At 37.3% G+C, this 23,521-nt stretch overlaps 1 protein-coding gene across 1 annotated transcript in view; it reads left to right on the top strand.

Annotated features, from left to right (window-relative positions):
• Nucleotides 1-23,521, top strand: part of MYO10 (myosin X) — a 152,854-nt gene that overhangs the window by 26,688 nt on the left and 102,645 nt on the right. The window contains exon 2 of the mRNA XM_083358382.1: nt 9,264-9,362. Coding sequence (XP_083214508.1) covers nt 9,264-9,362 — 99 coding nt within the window. The remainder of the gene's footprint in view (nt 1-9,263; nt 9,363-23,521) is intronic.

Here is a 23,521-nt window from a genome sequence, read left to right as displayed (position 1 = left end):
ATGGCCAGCACTTCCTTAACCAGGTTTTTTTTTTTTTTGGCTTCAAATACATTTGTAGTTCTAACTTTTTTTCTTAATGATTTTTGCCGTATACATGAACTTCTTCACCCGTATTGGGCAATCCTGGCATTTTGCCATGTTCGTATATGCAAAATCTAATAGCATGACAATCACTATTTGCACAACACATACCTGGTCAGGATCATTTCTAGGATGAACTCTAGGTTGATTTCCTTTTCAACAGTTCCAGCATTACGTTTTCTGAAGCACAGGCATTTGGAGTAGATTAAACATTTGGTTTCTATACCATGGCCTGAACATGAATGTACCTTATCTGTATGAGAGAAATTTACTGTAGGTCCAGCATTCTTACAAGAATGTCTGCTTTACATGCATATCCCTGATGTCTTTTACTATCTCAAGATGACCCTCAGTGTTTTGATCAAGTGAGCCAACAAATAATAATAATAATAATAATAATAATAATAATAATAATAATAATAATAATAATAATAATAAAAGTTGGAAGGGACCTTGGAGGTCATCTAGTCCAACCCCCTGCTCAGGCAGGAGACCTTATACCATTTCAGGCAAATGGCTGTCCAGTCTCTTCTTAAAAACCTCCAGTGTTGGAGCATTCACCACCTCTGGAGGCAGGTTGTTCCACTGGTTAATTGTTCTAACTGTCGGGAAGTTTCTCCTTAGTTCTAGGTTGCTTCTCTCCTTGACTCGTTTCCATCCATTGCTTCTTGTCCTGCTTTCAGGTGCTTTGGAGAATAGCGTGACTCCCTCTTCTTTGTGGCAGCCCCTGAGATATTGGAACACTGCTATCATGTCACCCCTCACCCTTCTCTTCCTTAAACTACACATACTCAATTCCAGCAACCGTTCCCTATATGTTTTAGCCTCCAGTCCCCCAATCATCTTTGTTGCTCTTCTCTGTACCCTTTCTAGAGTCTCGACATCTTTTTTACATCGTGGTGACCAAAACTGGATGCAGTATTCCAGGTGTGGCCTTACCAAAGCATTGAAAAAATGAATCAAGATGTAAATACTAACTTAGTTTGGCACATTGTGTAAATGCACATAATAGCTTTTTGCCTGACCTAGTTTAAGTTTGTTGTCTGTTAAGTAAGCATAAACCATCAAAAATGCCAATGATTAAGGGACAGCTAAGAACATAAATCTTTGCTTTGATGTTCATACAAATATCTTTAATCCTCCTAGACTGGAAGTCAGAAGACAGTAAAAAGAAAGTCTGGTGCCATGAACTGCTTGCTGTTTGGAGGCTGTTCAGATCTGCTGGAAAGAAATGAAATCTGAAATCCCATCAAGGTTCATCTCACGGAGTGCTCCAAGGAATTTAATTTAGCTTTGTGTCCAATATTGCTATTTATAGTGATTCTGTGGGATAACCCAACTTTCCATTCTCAAAATATCCCTAGTACAAAATGATGTGTGTTCATAATCCAAGGACACAGCACATTTGTTTTTCTGATGGCCAAAAGCTTGTTGCACTAAGCACAAACCCACAGTAAACCCCTATGTTACTCCCAAGAGGCAGATAATCCTACATTTAACACTGTGGAGCGCTTTCTTGCTAGCTTCTTCTTTTACTAGTTATCGTTACAATGTTTTCCTTGTTGGGAATCATTTGACCACAAAAGATAGCCTCTCTATTACACTTTTATAAAGTTTGAGGCCTGTCTTTATCACAGTCACTCTGGAGAGGAGGTCAGTGGACCTCCTCGCCTCGTTCTCTTTCTTTGTAAGCCTCTTCTTGCTTGTCCTTGGCTGCAGACTGTTTTTCTGTTTCTAACATCTGCTTTCTGGGATTGACTTGTTAACTGAGGAACATGACTCCACGCATCAGCTAATTCATTTAAAAAGCGAATCAGCTTCAGATATAAACCCTTCCTTGTCAGACCATGTGTTTCACAAAATAAAGCAAACATTTTTACCCTCTAGCCAGAACCAAACATGCAGCCACATTCAAACACTCCTTAAAGCAGCTGATCAGCTGTTAGAACGCACAGTCTTTTTCAGAAATAAGTGAGTGGTATAATTTAGGTTTTGGCTGGGAGGGAGACCTGGGTCCAATTCCAGCCTCAGTCACAGAAGCCCTCTGTGTGACTTTGAACCACTTTTTTCTCCACCCAGCACTCTCAGAGGACTGTTGCTGTGGAGAGAAAAAATGGGAGGAAGAAGCACTATGTGCAGTCTTGAGTGCCTGAAGGAAAGATGGAATATACATCTAACAAATAACTAACTCCATTGTTATTTGTTCTCTTGTTTGCTCACTTCAGCCACAAGCTCCCAGATCCCTTTTCTCTTTCTAAAAAGTACTGGCTGGGAGGGATAAAGGCGGATATGGAAAATAAAAGGTTCTGTGTCAGTAATGGGGAGGGACCTGATAGAAGTAGTCTTGTGAAATGTCTATGCTATGAGTAGTGATCTTAATGCTAACTAACACCTGTGACATATATGTGGCACTAAACCAGGGGTCAGCAACCTGAAACAGTGAAAGAGCCACTCGGAACTGGTTCCCTCACAAAAGGAAAAACTGGGAGCCACAAAAAATATATGCGCATGCGCATACATGCATGCATGTGCAGAACAGGGTTTGACTGAAGAGTGGAGCCAAGGCGAGATATGCACCTGCCCTGCATATTTGAATTGATTGGTTGAACTTTTTTAGTCCCACTTTTTTTTTGGACTGCACATGGCAGAGGACTGGGAGCCGCAGGAGACAGCTGAAAGAGCTGCATGCGGCTCCGGAGCCACGGGTTGCAGACCTGTGCAATAAACAGAAGTTCAGGCTTCATGACTCATCAGCGGTGTCCTACTGTTCCAGGGGGAAAAAAGATGCTATTGGAAACTATGTTTACATATAAGAATATGATACTGTTTTTGAATTCATTGTTTTAAGACATGCAATATGCCAAATTCAAAGTATATTATGTCTTCGTGGGTTGCATGAACCAAACTATTGTTTTCTTGTGTGTTTCATGTAACTAAAATTGCTAGAATGCTGTTACATTATGCTAGCAGAATTGTTAGCTCCCCTACACAGATACAGACACAATCTCCATGAATCTGCTAAATAGCTAATATCCTTGTAATAATTCTGTCCGCACAAGTCTGGGGCCTCTACAATAACCTATAATTCTGTCATCCTCAACCAGTATACCTAGAGGTTATAGAAGTTGCGAGGTGCTAGACTGGGGGGAAGGTTGTCGAGAGCTTAAACATTTCGTTTACATTCAGGTTTACTCACTGGACAGTGTAAGTCCTGATTTGCATTGCATACTACTTCATACACACAGAGCATTGTCATAACCAATTTTTCTTGCAAGATTGTGGTAAAAGGATAAAATGTGTGAAATGCATCAATGTTGAAAGGAACTTACTTCTTTTTTTTTTACATATTGATACTTCAAAAGAAAGTGGGGGGGAGAAACCAGAGCTTACTTTCATTTTTTTGAAATCAATTCCTCGCTTGACTGTTTAAAGGAGATTGTTAGTCGTTGCAGATGATTAGGCGGCTGGCTGATTACATAGGATGGCAATGGCTGTGGTCCAAAGAGGCCTCCTCTCTCATAGAAGATTAGGGAACCATTGCTAAACTATCGGTTGCTGTTTGTTCTTTTGCTCCCCCCCCCCTCATTCCTGACAAGTTTTCCACACATTTCTGAGGGAGGGTAGTATAGAAATGTGTTCTGAATTTATTCTGTTCCCCCATGGGATCCTTCAAGTCAGGAAATGCTTTTGGATGGTGAATGAAAGAGTAACCCCAAATGGATGCGAAGGAGGTGTGTGCTCTCCTGAACACACCTTAGAGCAAGAACCAGCTGTAGTTCAGGTGCTTGTCTTTCTGACTTGCTTAAGCCATGTTGCTTTTCATCTCCAGGCAACAAGCGTTATTGTTCTTTTTAAAAGCACTTGGTCGACAAAGAGCAGCTGTCTTCTGATAACTGAATTAGCTGGACTTTGACAGGCAGCTGCAAGTGTCAGCTGGCTTTATCTCTGTAGCTACTGCAGTCTTCCGTATTGCCCTGTCAGCAGCTGAAGCTGTTTGAACTCACGGAGAGAGCGTTGATAGGTGGAACAATAAGGCCTGTCTATAAGTAAACATGATCTGTGTCTGTCATTCTCAGTGTGCTAGGCCTGATGGGCTGTACGGAGCAACAGAGAATGAGTTGGCAACAAGAATGCTTGCAGATAATGATTGCACCCATTTATAATAACATGATTCCTATTGTAGTGGAGTTCTTCTGTTATGAAAGATACGATAAATGTATGGGAAAATTTATGGAAGACTGGCAATGAGGAGTGAGATTTCCTTTTTCTACCCTTCCTTTCCACATACTGTACATGTTTCTTTCCTGCTCTTGTACTACTTTGTATATATACATACAACCAGTGTTTTTTTTCTAAAAAAAAAAAAAAAGGTGCCAGAACTCAGAGGTGCTGTCACTGGGAGCGATGCCGGTGTTTTGCTATGGCGTCGCCGCCCGTCCTTTGCACCCCCACCCCTGTGGCTCGGAGCCACATGCCGCGGGGATTCCCCTCACCACAGCCGCCGTGGGGATTCCCCTCCCCGCAGTTGCCATGCCACAGCCCGTGCTGAGCCCCCATCCGGAGCTGCTCTGAACCCCGACCCAGAGCTGTGTTCCTCGTGACAGTGGTCTCCGGCGCCAAACAGCTGATGGCCTCCAGCACCGGCATTCGTTCACTTACTGCCCCGTCGCTTCCAAATGCAGTAAGTGAGCGAGCAAGTGGCATTTGGAAGCGTTTGGAACCAATGGGGCAGTAAGCGAGTGAGTGAATGAGCAAATGGCGTTTGGAACCGTTGGGGCAGTAAGCGAGTGTGTGAACGAGCAAATGGCGTTTGGAAGTGACAGGGCAGTGAGTGAGTGAACGAGCAAATGGTGTTTGGAAGCGATGGGGCAGTAAGTGAGTGAGCAAGCAAGAGGCCTTTGAAGGAGATGGAGTGAGTGGGGGATAGACTGAGCGAGGTCCCTTTGAAAGAGACAGAAGAGTGAGTGAGAGCGACTGTAGGCTTTTGTAAGCAAAGTGTGAGTGAGTGGGGGGGCTTTTGCGAGCGAAGGGTGAGAGAAGAGCAATCCCTGCTCCGTTACTGATCCCAGAGAGGCATTTGCATGTATGCAGGTATCCTTAGGGTGCCATAGTTATGGATGAGAAATATTGGTTGCAAAGTTGGCATTTCTGGATGTAATACAGATATTTTGGACTTAGTTTTGTTTCTTTGCATGTTTGATATTTTTAAAAAGGCATATGCTACTGACTATGCTTATGCACATATGTAACATCTTTTGTTAGGATACATGACCACTGCTTGTCCAGAATGTGAAAAGTGAAAGATTGTGACTAAACAAAATGTTGATGTACAGATAATACCACCAGAAATTATTTTAGCCTTTTTAATAAATGTTGTTATTGATGTTAAGCTCACCATGGAAAACATCATATATTGTTATGTATATACTAGGTTAATTATTTAAAGACTGAAGTGCAACATAAGTAAATTCTAAATAATCTATTTTTCAAAACACACAACAGTCCAAACAGTAAAAGTAAAGTCCAAATTAAGAATATTTCATTCTTAAGAATTGTTTAATTTAAAGTGGTTTAGTTGTAATAGAGTATGTACAAAAGATACTATTTTTTCTAGCATCAGCTAAATTAGACATATTACATTGAGAAAAATGTTTCTCATTTCTTTCCTGTTACCTTTATTGATTTCATTGCAGAGATGTTAACATAGGAAATAGATTATTTTGTTATCTAATTTTACCTTCCAAAAGACAGAAGCAGATGAAAAATGTGAGGTTCTCTCCTGTTGGCTTTTTTGAATTAGCTGTTTTAGATTCTAAAAGTTTAGTTCCTAAAGAAGTAACCTTGTAAATAATTTTAATGTCCTCCTCTAGTGCAGGGTAGGCAACCTTGTCTCTTTTATGACTCAAGGACTTCAACTCCCAGAATTCCTGAGCCAGCATGGCTCAGCTTGGAAACCTCTCTCTTTCCCCTCAGTGTGGCCTGGCTCAGGATTTCTGGGAGTTAAAGTTCACGAGTCATAAAAAAGAGCCAAGATTGCCTACCACTGTAATAGGCTTTCTAAAGCCAATAGAGGGAGCTTTTTTTTTTTTTTTTTGCAAAAAGGTGCCGGAATGCCATTCTTAGCGTTTTATGAGAAAAAGCCCTGCATACAACTGTACTTAATATCCCATGCATTCACACAATTTCTGTATATGCATACATTCTTTTTCTTATAGTTGTTTGCACAGCCCAAGCATACATGGTGCACTTTCTCTCATCCGACACAACCAACTTATGATCCATCCAGATCTGCCCATAATTTCTACTAAATCACAATACCAAATAATCTAGACTGATGTGCACCCCAAGAATTTTAGTGCTTTTCCTGGCCTGACAACTCTTTTGCAATTGTTGAGAAAATCTAACTCTGCAAAGAAATCTTAGTTTCAATCATTATTGGTAGTAATTTGTGGGAAATAACATGGACAACAAAGCCTCCTTGGGTGGCTTTATAAATTTGATCAATGAATAAAATCAGATAATGTTCCCTGTCCTCTTTTTTTGTCAGTCCCTTCACACTTCACAGGCCCTAATTTGTTCATACTTTTGGATTCCGTGTGTGACTATTAAATAAATATAGATTAATCTTGGCCTTCTGTATTATATATTGTTCTTTGTTGCACATATTATTTTTGATCTGTTTTCTGTCAACTAGATCTTTTAAAATAATAAAAAACTAAAAAAAAAGAATCTATAGGTATCCATTTCTTGTTCTCCTTTGACCTACTTTGATCTGAAATCAAACTAATACAGATTCCTGAAATATAATAATAATTTCTGCATGAAGAAATCTGCTTACAGCATCACCCATCAGACTAAATATATCCCATTCAGGTTAGTTTTTAAATGAAGTCTTAGTTAGAAAGAGTGGGCTTGTTTCACATTCATATTTCAAATCAAATGAGGCTATTCTATAACCTGAGTGACTATCATTATATTCAGTTACTTGTTGTTGTTAGTTGCGAAGTCGTGTCTGACCCATTACGACCCCATGGACAACATTCCTCCAGGCCTTCCTGTCCTCTACCATCTTCTGGAGTCCATTTAAGCTCACGCCTACTGCTTCAGTGACTCCATCCAGCCACCTCATTCTCTGTTGTCCCCTTCTTCTATTGCCCTCAACCTTTCCCAGCAAACTTCTCCAATAAGTCCTTCCTTCTCAGTAGGTGGCCAAAGTATTTGAGTTTCAACTTCAGGATCTGACCTTCTAAAGAGCAGTCAGGGTTTATCTCCTCTAGGACTGACCGGTTTGATCACCTTGCAGTCCAAGGGACTCGTAGGAGTCTTCTCCAGCACCATAGTTCAAAGGCCTCAATTCTTTGGTGCTCAGCCTTTCTTATGGTCCAAATTTCACTGCCATACATTGCAACTGGGAAGAGCATTCAGTTACTTACTTGAGCTATGTATTTGCCATATACTTAATGAGCTACATTGCAAAAACCATATACTTAATGAGCTACATTGCAAAGATATTCTGGTTATTCTCATTGATTAAAGGAACACTGACTGCTAGAGGGGCTGTCCCTTCTCAAAAAGAGCACCCTGTGTTAACTAGAAAAGGAATATTTGCAGAGTGCTGGTTTGTTCCTTGTTATTCTTGAGCGGTGTGGGGCAATTTTCCTTTTGAAGTTACTCTTACTGATTTGGAGACATGGTAAAATCAATAACCTGGCATTAGATCCTAATGGTTTTATTTATGCTTGATCCTTTTGTTTAGTATTGCTAGCATATATTGAATTATATATATATCCTATTTAAGGAAATTTTTGGAGGAAATCTATCTGAAATATGGAATACAAGTGTAATAAAAACCAAACTTCACTCCAGTTTTGGAAATAATCTGGAGAAAAGATATATGTATAAAATATTCTAAGTATTTATTGAGACTTATCATAGAGGCAGTTTTGTTCAGAAGATGATAAAGAGCCCAGGATGGTTTGAGGTTCACTTGTATTGCACTTTACATCTGAATATTGACCCAGTTCAGGTAGAGGTTACAACAAAGCATAAAACAAACTCTGTCTTAACAGTATGTCATATATAGCAGGCCCAAGGGCAGTTTTGTTGCAAAAGGAATGGTGTGTTTAAATTAATACTCAAGCTGCTAGTTAAAACTATATAGGAAGAATTATATTTGTACTGTAGAGAAATGAAAATCACTTTTAACAGTACATTCCTGTAGAAACTTTATGACTTTTAAGTAATCTTTCTCAGGCATAATTATAATTTCTTAGTTTTCCAGTTCTAGGCATCCACTGACATAGCATGCAAATAATTCAATGTATGTCTTTCTCTTTTTTACTTCCTTCCTTCCTTCCTTCCTTCCTTCCTTCCTTCCTTCCTTCCTTCCTTCCTTCTTTCTTTCTTTCTTTCTTTCTTTCTTTCTTTCTTTCTTTCTTTCTTTCTTTCTTTCTAAAAAACTGTGATCTAAAGCTTATCACCTTGGTGTATTATAATCCCTTCCACCCACCTATATTTATTTATGAAGTAGGTAAAGGTGAACCGACAATACTTTGGCTACCAAATGAGAAAGACCGTGATGTTGGTAAAGATTGAAGGCAAAAAGAGAAAGGGAGGGCAAAGGAAGAGATAGATAAATAGTGTCTTTGATGCAGCAGGCATGATTTTGGGCAGACTCGGAGAGAATGGAGGGCAGGGGGGCTTGGCATGCTGTGGTCCATGAGGTCGCAAAAAATCAGAGATGACTTAGCAACAACAAAAAGTACAACAACAAAAAGTAGTAAACCAAATGCTTCATGGGATGGAAAAGCTACAGATTCCTTTGTTCTGTAAAATAAGCTTGATGAAGTAGTAGGACATAGTTTTTATGAAGATCTTTCAAAGGATCTCATGTGCTATAAGTATGAACTTCACATGTAAGTGTATGTAACTGTAACCCATCTGTCTCAGTGAATTGGACTCACATGTGTTCGTGGTTTTCTGATTTTTTAAAAGATAAAAATCTACCCCATAATCTGTTATTAATAGAAGCAGGCACGTGCATTCTTGGATGGGATTTCTTGCCTGTTTTGCTATTTATTAAATGGGATCTGGATGTGGGAGATATGATAACTTACGAAGATTAAACTTTTAAAATTATTTGTTCATTAATGTTGTTTTTGCTTTTATTTCCCCATTTTTAGGGAGTACGAGTTTGGCTGCGAGAAAATGGCCAACATTATCCAAGCACTGTACTTTCCTGTGCAGAAGGAGTTGTTGTATTCAGGACTGATTATGGGCAGGTAAATGCATTGCTTCCAAATATGTTTTATATGTACTACCTATATCCTGGTGAGTGAGTTTTATAGGTTTTCAGACCATAGGCCAGTTTGGGGAGCAGTAATTTCTTATTTACAGTAATTCCCATGAGGAAACTTATTATTATTTACAAAATATGTATTTGAAGTCATAAGGGAACCCTAAGAGATCCTGGGAAAGTCTTCTATGTTTGTATAATCTTTCTAGATTTCCTTTCATCTCTTCAGCTTTTGCTACACCCAATGCAGAGAAATGACCAACCGCTCCTGAATCATCTCCATGTATGTCAATCACTACACTGGGAATGTCTCCTGTCTTTTAAAATGACTAAATGTGATTGTTGTTGTTGTTGTTATTATTTTAAGAGTGTATTCTTATTCCGAGAAAAAGAAGTGAAAGTTAATTACGTTCACTGTAAATGGCAGCCAAAATGATAGTAAGATTTGATAGCTTGTCATACAATGTAAAATCATAGAATTGGAAAGGACCATTGCATCAGTAGAGAAATTCAAATTTAAGCATCATCAACAGATGGCTGATTAGCCACCACTGGAACTCTTCCAATTAATGGGAGCAGACCTCTCTCCTTCACAATTCGTTCCACTGTCAAACTATTCTAACCATTTGGACGTTTTTCCTAACTTGCGATCAAGTTCCTTGCATGGAACTTAAGACCATTGTTCTGTGTCTCACAATATTGCCCTGAAAATATAATCTTTCTTTTTCTGAAATATGCATACAGTCACAAAAGAATAGCAATTTTTTCCTTGGCTGGTTATGATTGTTAAAAGAGTTTTCCTCTTTAAAAGATTAAACACTCTACTCACAAAAGAGTCACATGATATAATTCCATTTCTGTTAGTTTTTACACTAACAGAAGGGGATAAAAATAACTTTTTCCTTTAAATCTAATAAAACCAATCACAAAGGAAAACAGAAGTGTAATGAACACATGAGCAACAGTTTGAATGGGGGTCCAGGGGATGATCACAAGCAGATTAGCCTCTGTAACATCAAACAAAAGAATGTTTAATTAGAGCACTAATAGAGGAGAGCTTGGCTGTGGGGGAAGGGGTCATGCTGGCTGACTTCAGTTCCAAATGCTATAAATAGAAGCAGCTGAGATTTAATATCTAAAAAATGTAAAATGTGTGCATTTCCCAGTCAAAACCACAGATGGTAAGTATCATGGGTAAAGGCCTTGTCATTCAAAAATCTTCCCTGAATTTACTTAACAAAGAAATCATTCATGGAACGGCATTAGGCTAAAAAACAGAACGTGGTCCTGTATCGCCTGCTTTAAATAATAAGCACCTGTAAATTTCTTATCCATCTCCCATCCCTGCCCAGCTCCCATTTCTTTTTTTAATTTTTGAAAGAGGCTTTTTCCTCTCCTCCTTGGGAACTTAATTTAAAAATACTTCAGCAGAACCTGAATGATGTGGTTAGCTTCAAATATATTCCTGTCTCCAGAGATTGTACTATGCTTTCTCATTCTCTTTGGGAGTATGTGGGAGGTGACAAGCAAGAAGTAATGGAAGTGTATGACTATCATAGTCTCAAGAATCTAGCCTGCATGCCTCAAGAATTCATTTTTGATGGATCTTTAAAGTGGACAGCAGCAACAGACAGCCAGGAGGCCTTGAACTCTTTTGAAGTAGGAGAATTTGAAGCTACTTTGTTGAAATGTGTGGGCGGTCACCTTCAAGCTAATGTTTGTGGTTCACCTCTCTTTTTGCTTTTCTGTTTAAATCCGATTCTGTAGTTTATGTTCCCTTTTCAGATTGCCAGTTCAAGGATAAGATAAACTGTTTCAGAAAGGATTTGGGACTGAGAATTTGCCTGACTATTCCACGCTATTAGTTGAGGATTGTTCACTGAGAAAGCTAGTTGCTAACAAGATGTTTGAGTGCTTATTTACTAAAAGCTGATTTAGTATAGATAACAAATTCTGAGGAGTGTTGAATGTGATAGGGTTTCCACTTGTCTATGAACTAATCCAACTCAGGCTTACCAACCCATATTGGATTTTACTAAAACCAACAACCCAACCTTAATAGTGAACTGTTTAATCCACTTCAACCCATTTTAGCTACCAAACTTCACCTTCATTTATAGTCTTCTCCTTTCTGGGTTTACAATGTCTGCATAGCAACTAATAATAAGGCCTCTCCTTTCCCATGAATATGGTGTTCTAAGAGAACCTAGACAATAGTCTGATTACAGCTCATTATCAGCAAAGTTTAGCACTGAGTTAGTCCAATTTGCTTGGGTGTCTGCATGAATATAGAAAGAGCCAACAAGAAGCCATGGCTGAAAATAGGTGCATCCCAGTAAATAAAAGAACTGGCTATAAGATTTGAACCTCATCTCGAAATTGCAGATCTAAGTTTAAAATGCTAGGTCTTTACTAAGATGGTTACTTCTCCAAAGGAGGAAAATGTTTTTCAGTTGCTAAATTTTAGTTTAACACATTCATTCTTCTGGTCTACAAATTATTTCACCATGTCTGGGGTTTATTTTGGATACAAGAAGTTGTATCCAAAATAGTTGTGGCACATATAAAAACAAGAAAATAATAATAAGAATAATAAAATGTGCTATAATATACGTTGTTAAGGATTGTGTGTGATATAATAGAATTATCAGTCCATTCAACTACTAACATATTTCATAAAGATAGCAACCACCCAATATTAAAAATTGCATTAATAAAGCAACTAAGGATTATAGGTACAAAGCTTTGGGCCTCTTTTGAATACAAAAAGGAAGAAAACAGAACCATGAATAACACACTCAGCTTCTTGGAGCAGTAGAAATGTAATAAATTCCTATATAAAACATGACAGGAGTTGCATGGTGTTTACTTTAGCAAGAATTAATCTTATCTTATTATAGCTGAAATTTTTTATTTTATTTTAATTCCATTTATATCCCGCCCTTCTCCGAAGACTCAGGGCGGCTTACAAACTTAACAGTAGCCTTCATTCTATGTATATGCCTGCTTATTAGGGCTTTCACACACACCCCAAGCGGCATTATTACAAAGTCAGCTTATTGCCCCCAACAATCTGGGTCCTCATTTTACCTACCTCAGAAGGATGGAAGGCTGAGTCAACCTTGAGCCTGGTGGGATGTGAACCTGCACTAATTGCAGGCAGCTGGTGTTACTTAAGGAGGCATTAGCCCACTGCTCCACCAAGGCTATGTGAACACAGTGTTAGAAGCCAGTATTGAGTGGATTCATCTGTGTACTTCATTTGTTTTCTTTTTACACACAGGAGTTGTTTAGCTTTTTATTTAAAAATGACATACACCTCCAGGCAAGTTATCAAAGTTCAAGCATCTGTCTAGTGCCAGGGTAAAAGAGAGCTACTAGCAGATGTTAACTGAGCATTGCTTGGAGACACATATTCACTAAACAATGGCTAAAAACATATGTTACTCATTGTCAAACTGACCAGTTTTTTGTAACTAGCATTATCTTCCAGACTTTTGTATGGATCTTCAAAATAGGTTTTAAAGGATATAAAAAGAACCATTTATTACTTCCCAAATGTTAAGGGTCATGACCTCTGAAGGGGTCACTGGGTATTAAGAGGACAAAGGAATTGGAACTGTAAAGCCTTTCTGATGAGACCTCCCTCGTTCTTTAAAAGTCACTTTCTTTGAACTAAATTTGATCATTTTTTAAAGGTTGAAGTACTACTGTGGATGTCACTGTGCTTGTATTTACTGGATTCCCTGTTGGCAACTTGTCAGATGTTACATGTACCTTGGTAACTGATAACATCTTCTAGAAATGAAATACATTTCCTACTTATTTCTAACTTTTTTATGCCTTTATACAAGTTGGGTTTTTTTTAAAAAAAAAATGGGATTCTTTTGTCCTTCTTCTACAGCAAATTAGATCAAATTTACATAAGCAGACCTGTGTTTTTGAAATCTAAATTTATGCCCAGGAACATCAAAATGGAGGCTGGAAGTTGCAGAGATTATTAAAACTCACCATCTGCCATTCTTAATTATTTCATTTCCATTCTGTGTATTTGGTTTTGTTATTAGTGAGAAGATATAGCAGTATCCCATTCTTCTTAAAAAGTGATTCTTAAAATGATTAAAACAATCTTGCTCTTAGTGATGCAAGTCTATTATACTTAGGTTAATTCAGGGCTTGGCCAATTTAAACAAACATCTGGGAGTAAGCAATGATGGTATCTTTCTTAATGGACAATTTCTGGCTCTGGTAAAAGTACTTGGATGATCTATAATGGAAGAATATCTAAAGAAATATCAGTTAATGTATGGGGATTACTGACTAGTTCTTTACAGTACTAGTCCTGTGCTTTCCTGTGCTTTTCTTATATTAAAGAGAGATGATTATTTTTGTGTTGAGATTAATGCAGACATGCACACAGTTTGAAAGGTTAAATTTTGACTATTGAAACTGAAGTATATGTTAAACCAGATAATTGATAGTGCTATATAGATAAAAATGGTATCCAACAGTGCAATCCTATGATCAAATGTGCTCAGAAATAGCAACTTTTCAGCTTAATGATGATTACTTCAACGAACAAAGAGGGGAGTAGCTTGATTGTTTGATGACTTACATCAAGTTGGACTAGCTTTCTAATTTTTTTTATCAATTTAAATCTTTATAAATTCTTGAATCTCACAAAAGCATCTAAGATTTATTTATGCAAATACTTAAAAGGTTGATTCTCTACATAGGTTCAAATCCCATCTGTTCTTTCCTGTGCTTTTCTTATATTAAAGAGAGATGATTATTTTTGTGTTGAGATTAATGCAGACATGCACACAGTTTGAAAGGTTAAATTTTGATTTTAAGGCATATATTATTTTTTTTACACAGACGTGCAGTTTGATCTAGTGGTGAAGGCGCCAGGCTAGAAATCAGCAGACTCTGAATTCTAGGCTTCCCTTAGGCCTGAAAGTCAGGTCATTGACTTTGGGCCAATCACAATTGCATCCCAGAATCAGGCTGTCAAGCCAGTCGATCAATTCCTGTTGCAACCAATGGATCAACACTTGGTTGATCTGAAAAAAGTAGACCCTGCACTTCCAGGAAAAAATAAATAAACTAGGAAGAAGAAAATTGTTTACACAAAATAAATCAATCTACTCCCCCTGTGTGCCCTCCTTGCTTTTATGTCTTGATTGTTGATATATATTCAGATGCGAAGCACAATTAAAAAGCTGCTGTCAGTTTGAAGTTAGATTAATTGTTCAAAGCTTTGAGTGACACAGAAGTATAAAGCTCTGCTTAGGTACAGCAAAAATACTGTTTCTGATGTGCTTAAGGAAGGGTGTCTCTGTTGTTCAGGAGAAATGCATGCAGCTCAGAGAAAATAGGTGAGACCCAAATGACTTGTATTATAAATTGAGTACAGGTAGTCCTCAACTGACGGCCACAATTGAGCCCAAAATTTATGTCGCTAAGTGAGAAATTTGTTAAGTGAGTTTTGCCCAATTTTATGACTTTTCTTGACACATTTGTTAAGTGAATCACAGCAGTTCTTAAATTAGTAACATGGTTGTTAAGCTAATCTGGTTTCCCCATTGGCTGTGCTTGTTAGGTCACAAAAGGGGATCACATGACCCTGGGACACCGTCATAAATGCGAGTCAGTTGTCAAACATCCAAGTGTAAATCCCTTGACCGTGGAGATGTTGTAATGCTCATAAGTGTGAAAAATGGTCACAAGTCACTTTTTCAGTGCTGTTGTAACCTTGAATGGTCACTAAACGAGGACTACCTATATTGTTTTTTTTAATTATGCTATTGCAGACATTTAATAACTTGTTCTCGAAGTTGATAGTAAGTCTGTAATCTATGGAACAGAATTTTGAGACAGAACGTTTGAGATTGCGATGCCAGAAATTAGTTTTTAGTCATAGCTATAACACAAAAACTTTCCTGCTGTTGAAAAATTGGCACTGGTGGTGATGTGGCTTTATTTGATTTTTGCCTGATTTTACTGCTGAAGCACTATTCCTCCCTATGGAGAATCCAGATAAAAATAGAGGCAAAGGAGGTGCTGAGAAATAAAACAGAATGCATACCTGTGTTTGGAAGACTCATCTGTTTTGTGAACCGCAAAATAAATATTCTAAATCAACAAACTCAGTCAAGTGTTACTTGGGGGAGAAAAGGCATGGAAACTAGATTTGGAATGACCTGCTTGAACTCTTGGCTGCATGTAGTATACAATATCCTGGAGGAGAACACGATTGGCCGTCAAGAAACTTGATCTAAAACATTTCTGCCAAGAACTCTTAATGCATTCTAAAGTTTTGGGTTGTTTTTTTTTCTTTCTTCTCTATTAGTCTTCTTTCCTCATCATCTGATACTACTCCCCCGGCCTCTTCCTCACTAGTCTATTTAAGTCTAGTCTATTTCCTTGCTTTCCTTCATTTGTGCAGGGTCTTCTCCCTGCTCAATTCCCCCTGCCCCCCCCCCTTTCCCATATATTGGCAATTCAGCCAGTTACTACCAGGCATATTGTGTGTACCACTCACAAATTCCTTAGTACTTTTATTTAATGCATGCATGGCATAGGTAGGTAGGTAGCATGAGTAACTGCACTAGCATAGGTAAATAAAAATTATACACAGTGTAAACGCATATCATAAGCAAATAGTGTAAACAATGGAAAGTCATTTCTTACGTAATAGTACAAATGTTTCCTAATATTTCAGTAACTGTTAGAATAAATAAGAAACGTTTTCCAGCTTCATAAGGTTCTTGCAAAAAGAGGCATTTTTAAGAGCCTTTCAAGACCCTGAACTCTAGATATAATTCAAAGAAGGGTTGGTAGAGGGTAGGAGTTAGGGGCAAAATCCTAAAACATGACATAGAAAAAAAAACTAACCTTGATTAGATGAGCAAGCTTATTACTGTAGAGTTTGGGGATTGCGCAAAAGTTATTTCTGTGACACTAGTATTTGTTTATGGAAGAAGTAATTTACCAATAGAGGAGAATATTTGTAGTAATTTATTGTTTTTGTTATTGTTATTGGAGTATTGGATAGGTATATGAGGGCAGAGAGGGAGGGAGGGAGGGATATAGATGTGCACACACAAACAGTTGTCATGCTGATTATGTACATTTTTCATCTAGTTGTATGTGAAACCTAAAATATATCAGGGAACCTTTGCCCCAGTTTCCTTTCTCTTGACATAAGCGCTTGTTCTAGTGAATCACCAATGTCTATACATAATGGCAAAGTAGCTAGTTCACAATGAAATAAGAACAAGTAGATGTACGGTGCACATACTACCTGTCAATGATAGTTGTTAAAGTGAATTTTAATTTATACTTGGAGTCCTGATTCATAATTCCAATTTAAGAAACGTGAAACTTGCTATTTGTGGTGAATGTACAAATAATAATATTTGCTTTTGCTATGTTACATTACATATCTACCTTTGGGAATTAGCTAAGTGATTAGCTAAGTGATTATAGGTGCTGGTGATTACCTATAAAGCCCTAAATGGCATGGGTCTGGATTACCTACGGGAGTGCTGCCGGCGTCATCTTCCCTTCGTCCTGTGCGCTCCCATAGAGAGGGCCTCCTCAGGGTGCCGTCAGAATGTCGGCTTGCGGCCCCCAGGGGGAAAGCATTCTCTGTGGGTGCGCCAGCTCTTTGGAATCTACTACCGGTTGAGCTCCGGATGGCTCCCGACCTGCACTCTTTCTGCCGTGATCTGAAAACCTATTTATTTGAACAGGCCGGCCTGGTTTAAGGGTTTGGGGTATTTTTAATTATTTATTGTTAGGGCTTAATTAATTTAATCTTATTTTAACTTTTGTATGTAATGCTTTTATTGCCCTGTACACCGCCTTGAGTCCTTCGGGAGAAGGGCGGTATAGAAATTCAATAAATAAATAAATAAGTGAATTCTCTAGAATTACAGGAACTCTTTAGTTTAATGTGAAATCAGTAATTCATGCTTTAATAAAAACAAGCCAACTCAAAAACCATTTCTACCTTTTTAGACCTCCATTCACTGTGATTTCAGTAAAACCATAGTCATAATAACTTGCCTTGTAAGGCAAAGGTTGTTGGTTTGAAACCCATACATTTTTTATTGATAATTTTTCTTTGGGACTTAACACTTCTTCCTGTCCTTTTTAAAATTAATAAATAAAAAGTGGTTTTAACATTTTGGTCTGGCTTTGAAGTAACAGTCTTCAGCCTTGAACTTATATTGTAGTAACACAATAATCATGTTAAAAATAGTTCAACAGCACTTAGGGAAAAATTCGGTTATAAGGAACATTTAAATAACAAAAGCATTTTTATGCCTGCATATATGTGCATATGAATGGCTAGAATTATAATAGTTTCCCAGTTGAAACAATGTTGAGTTTATCTATGTGTTGTGAGATTAAGGACTTTTCATCATGTATTCTGGCTACAGATGACTCCTGTTTTTAATTCTGGCTCCACTACAACCAAAAACTTTTTAAGCAAACTAAACGACCTATAAAAATTGTGACATGAATTGTTTGTATTGATGAATTGCATGCAGAAACTCATTGTAGCCATTCCCAAAAATCTAAAACACAATGTAAAGGTGAGATTAGTGTAGTGTACTACAGTTTTTCTACCCTCTACCGTTCAGACTTTTTTTTCTCAACCTGAAAAAGAAGGACAAAGATAGACTTGGGAGTTGTCCCCTCATCTCAGATTTGATCACTTTTGTTTTGCATAGCTGATCTGTATCCTCTGATCAGTTTGGAACTCAGCTGTGTGTAATATATAATGGAAGCTTGAAATATTTCCCAGTGCACCATAATATACATAGTTCTTACTGATAAGGAATTAGGAGTCAATAGGAAAACAATGGGTTTGGGCAACAAGGCACCTTTGTTTTATTGCCCACATATGTCAGATGCAGTCAAGAATAAAAGCTGCTAAGTATTTGTAAGTAGTCTGTGCTTGAGTAGGCATCCTGGGTTAGCATAAATGTGTTGCAAATGGATAAAGGTCTCTAAATACATAACTTCAACATATGGTAGTCTACTCAAAAACACCCTTACGGATCACACATTAACACATGTTATATGCTCTGGTTTGATTGTTTGAAATGAAGAACAAAGCCCTAGATTTAAGCTGCAGAAGAACTATCCAAGTTTATTACTGATGAATGAAATTCCCTTTGCTTAAAATATTTCATTCTGAAGTCTTGGCTTGGTGAAGCTATATATTTTGTGGCAGATAACACATGTATAAATTAAAGAGTACTGTAAATATGACAGAATAGAGGAATATAAAATGGAACATAAGTATTATAGAAATTGAAGCTGATCACATGAGGAAATTGAAGACAACTCCCCCCCCATAGGCTAAGATAAAAAGCATGGGAAAAATAAGGTTGAAAGAAAGAAGCTGTTCTGGTTAAAAGCCTAAGATTAATCCTTCTGATCTTGTTAAAAAAAACACTCTGACCTAGAATCTTAAAATGAATAAATAATGTCTCAATATTTTTTTTCTTCTCACTGGAACCTGTTATCACAGCTGGACTAAAAGGATTTCTCAAGGTTAAATAAACCTTGGACGTCTGTTATGTTAAAATCCTCTCACAATGTTTTTCTCCGGTTTTGTTAGCAGTAGTATTTGGTTGGTTGGCTGCTCTAAACATTGTGTGTCTGAGTCTCTGTGAAAATACCTACAGTGCTGAATCTTTAAAGAAAACTTAAATTGCTGGAATGTTAAGGAATTTCCATACATTAAGAGAAAGATTTCATTTATGATGCTTGTGAGAAAGAAATATACAGTAATGTTCTCTTGGGGCCTATTCTGATATAACTTCAAACCATAATCTAATGTTTTTTATATTAAACCCCAGGAAGCCTGTGATTCACATGACACTATTGGAATCTACATTTCTATCCATTTTTACTATTAGCTACAACTTATTGTTTATTCCTAGCAAGTAGAGAGTAGTTGGACTTTGACCATAGATGAGAAGCACAAATGACTCTATCCTGACTTACATTTAGGTGTTAACCAAAGTTTTCATTTTGTTTTGTATAAACCAGAAACAAAATGTTGTGTTTGTGAATGAAGTAAGGAGCAGTGTTTGAAATTGTGCTTCTTGAGGATTTATTAGTATAAGTCAGGATCGTGTAACCTATTTTCTTTTTCAACCCTACAGATCCTCAAAATTGTACGAGGGATAGTTGATGAAAAGCTATCTATTAACAGTAATGCAATTCCAACTAATTTATGATGAGAAAAATAAATTGATGTGGTAAGCATCCAGTTTGCTTAACCCACCAATTATCAATGAAAGAAAAACAAGAAAATTCTCAGCTTGCTCTTTCTGTTGATACCACCTGATTGTCTCTGTAGCTTTCAATAATGGTATGAGATTAAAAAGTAATCTTATTGGCTACAAAAAATCCCACACCCTTGGTAAAACGCCAAATTAAAGATCTGAAGAAGCTTTGATTTTAATCTTAAAGAATTGTCTCCTCCATGTTCATTAATAGCATTCCCTTTTAATAAATGTATTATGGCAGTTGTTTGTAAAAGAATCAGAATAAATTAATGTTGTAATAATAAATCAGATGTGCCTTAAAAGTGGTACTACAGGTTTGACAAGAAATGTGATTATGAGAAGTTTTCCAATTTTATTGGCTCAGTTGTGTATTTTAATGTCTTGATAGATATAGGATGTGTGTGTGTGTGTGTGTGTGTGTGTGTGTGTGTGTGTCCCTGGCATGAGGTGTAAGGAATGACAAAGTGTTCAGCCACTGCATAAGCCAATAATAAAATAGGTTTTGTAAAATTTTGGAAACTATATAGTGATGTCAGTAAAGTTATGTTAATTAAAGGTAAAGGTTCCCCCGCACATGCGTGCAAGTCGTTTCTGACTCTAGGGGCCGGTGCTCATCTCCATTTCAAAGCCGAAGAGCCAGCGCTTATCCGAGGACGTCTCCGTGGTCATGTGGCTGGCATGACTAGACGCCAAAGGCGCACGAAACGCTGTTATCTTCCCACCGTAGTAGTCCCTATTTTTCTACTTGCATTTTTATGTGCTTTCGAACTGCTAGGTTGGCAGAAGCCGGGATGAGTAACAGGCACTCACTCTGCTACGCAGCACTCGGGATTCGACCCGCCAAACTGCCAACCTTCTGATCAACAAGCTCAGGATTCTAACCCACTGAGCCACCACGTCCCTTATGTTAATTAGAGTATTTTAATTTCATAGAGTGTGTTTCTCAACCTTGGCAAGCTTAAGATACATGGACTCCAACTCCTGGGGGAACTGTGGAAGTTGAAGCCCAGCAATCTTAACTTAGCTTAACTGAGAAACATTGCTGTGTGTAGAGTGTCAAATCAGCAGTCAGGTTTCTCATAAAAAGTAAGCTCCATCAATTCGCCTTTAATAAAAGGTTTGGGAATGTAATATATTGAGTGAAAAACAGCTTTTTTCTGAGCGCTTGTAGGAAATGAGATTTGGATAAAGAATGGATAATATGAGTCACTCACTAGCAGATTTTGTTTGCTGTAGGTTAGGTTTAGTCTGCAGAACTGTATAACGGTAAATATTGGAAAGATGCTTGGTCAAGAATGATGTGGAAAGTTTTGGCACAATCTTCAAAGAAGTATTTTTCTTACTTCCTGTTTGTAAACTCACTTTTGCTTTTGGGCCACTGAAAAGACACATGTGAGTATGTGTCAAGTGATACTATTTTAAAAATAGATTAAAGCCATTTCTCTTATTTGAATGTAACTGTGCTCTTCTATGAAGTGAAAATGTAGTTGCATTTCTGCACATGTTACTGTTTGGGGGGGGGGGTCATTTTATTGTGCGACTTGTGCAGAAACGCCAGGGGTCATCTCCTTGGAGAAGGGCATCACACATTCTTGTGAGAGAAGAATTCCAGGAGAATGGGCTCCAGCACGAATCCAGAAACTTGGAAGACTAAACCCCTGGTTCTGGTAACCAACCCAGGGTGGATCCTGCAAGGGCAGCTAATTCCTTTACTTGCTGTTTATAATAGTAACCTATTTTGGATCTACAGGATATGTATATCTAAGAAAAACTGTAAAACATTTTGGAAAATTATAATTTCACCCTTTGTGCAATGACATTCTCGGAAAGTACAATGTACTTAGTTATTGCTTTCCACCAGATATGCTCTGACTATGGCATATAATACAAACCAAATACAAATAACAGTACAAAGAAAAAGAAAATAATATGTATTCTTGACCACACTAGCTAATACATGCGACAGGAGTGCTCATGTGTTACCTTCTTGATCTTCCACTCTGCCTCCAGTCATATAGTCTGAGAGTATTTCTGAGAAATGGTTTGGTGTAGGGTATTATTTTGCCTTAGTGCACACTTTTCTTTCTTTTTTTTACATGTAGCACAATATATGATGGAAAGAATACAAGAAGTGGACAGTCAACAACTGAATTAGTGGAAGCAAACAATTCTATGTATCATTAAGCGGGAAAGCTTCCATTATTTCTGTTGTGCAGTACAGGTAGACTTGTTTTAGCTCTAATGCCAGTAGAGAAATCTCTGAATGATTTCTTTCAAATATACATTGGTAATAGTATTGATTGATAGGGAACATAATTAAAATGCAGAATGTATAAAATCAAGGAAAAAAATAATGTGATTGCTGAGTTAACGCCAACTTAATTACACATAATTAAATTAATGTATAAAATCAGCCACTAAGTGTGACTGGCACAATTCAATTGAAATCAATCTTGTTTTTTTAAAAAATGTTTTCATCTCCCACTTTGGCATGGAAAAAAGTACATTGATCGATCTAGAGTAATAACTAATTTCCCAAACTTTTTTTTCAGAGCAAAAATACTTATAAAGGCAGGAAAGTAATTGAGTGAGTAAACTGATACCTGAGTGTTATTCCTTTAGCCTGAAAATTGAGTACTCAAACAAGAATATTCTGTTCTATGTAAGATATTAACATCTGAACTATAAGGCTAGTCTGAATCTCACATTTTTGATGTGTCAATTCTCTCAGTGCAGATATTTTTTATTTTTTATATAGTGGAACATTGACTTGATTGAGTCCCTGCTTCCAAATAAAAGTGAAAGAATTCCAATGCAGGTTAACCATTAGAATGAAAGTTAGATCTTAATTTGTATACATTTCTAACAAGAGATCTTGTGTTTTCTTGGAATTTTACAGGTTTAGTCCCAGGCTCACATTACCCGTTGTAAAATCCCTTGTTGGCCATGGCTGACATTACCATCATTGAATCACGGCAGTATAATTTAATTGCTTAATCACACTTTTTCAACAGAGACATTTTTGTCTCTAGCAGTACTGATGACTGCCTGAGGTTTTTCTTGTACTCTTTTTAGAAAGCCACAAGCAAATTGCAGTTTATAGGGTGAGAAAGTAAAACAGAAAATGACTGCAGAGGCAAATAGCCAAAGAGGTTGTTAAAAAAATATATCAAGATGTGAGTATGACATTTACGTATAAAGGTACTATAGAATATCTGATGTTTCATTAATCAAAAGAAAGTCAAACAATGAGGTTATGAAAGATTTACATTTGAAAAAATTGGACAAAATGAAGTTGCATGTATGTATGTAGCTTTCCTATTCAGTAAGAATACCTGTAAACTCTTGATCTGCATTTAGAATACAAGAATTTAAGATTTTTACTGCTCATACATAACACCCAGATTTACTGCTACATATTTTATTGCACATGGCCTAGAGTCCCTCTTAGAAGGAGCTGGGCAGTTCAGAAATGCAATAGATAAATAAAAATAAATTTAGGTGACAATTAGAACAAACGAGGGAAAGGGTAAGGATCAGTGAGAACTATAGTAGTACAGAAGTAAAACCTTGATTTAATGGACTAATAGGGGAATGGGTACCTATTAAAAGAGAATGTTAAATTTGAAAGGAATTCAAAATATTTTACCCATAAATGAAATAGGAATAAGACTTCATGCATGCATAAATGGTGGATGAGATTTTACACAAGCATAGACAAATGATGTCCATTGCATCTGAAGTCTACTAAATCAAAGTTTGTTAAATGGAGAGTTTACTTTAGGAGCAAGACCTTCTAAACATTCCTCCTCTTCTTCAGAGAAAAAAT

Source organism: Vipera ursinii, assembly GCF_947247035.1.
Source record: "Vipera ursinii genome assembly, chromosome: 3".
Taxonomy (NCBI): domain Eukaryota; kingdom Metazoa; phylum Chordata; class Lepidosauria; order Squamata; family Viperidae; genus Vipera; species Vipera ursinii.
The sequence above is the reverse complement of the archived record's forward strand: the minus strand, read 5'-3'. Positions and strand labels throughout refer to the sequence as shown.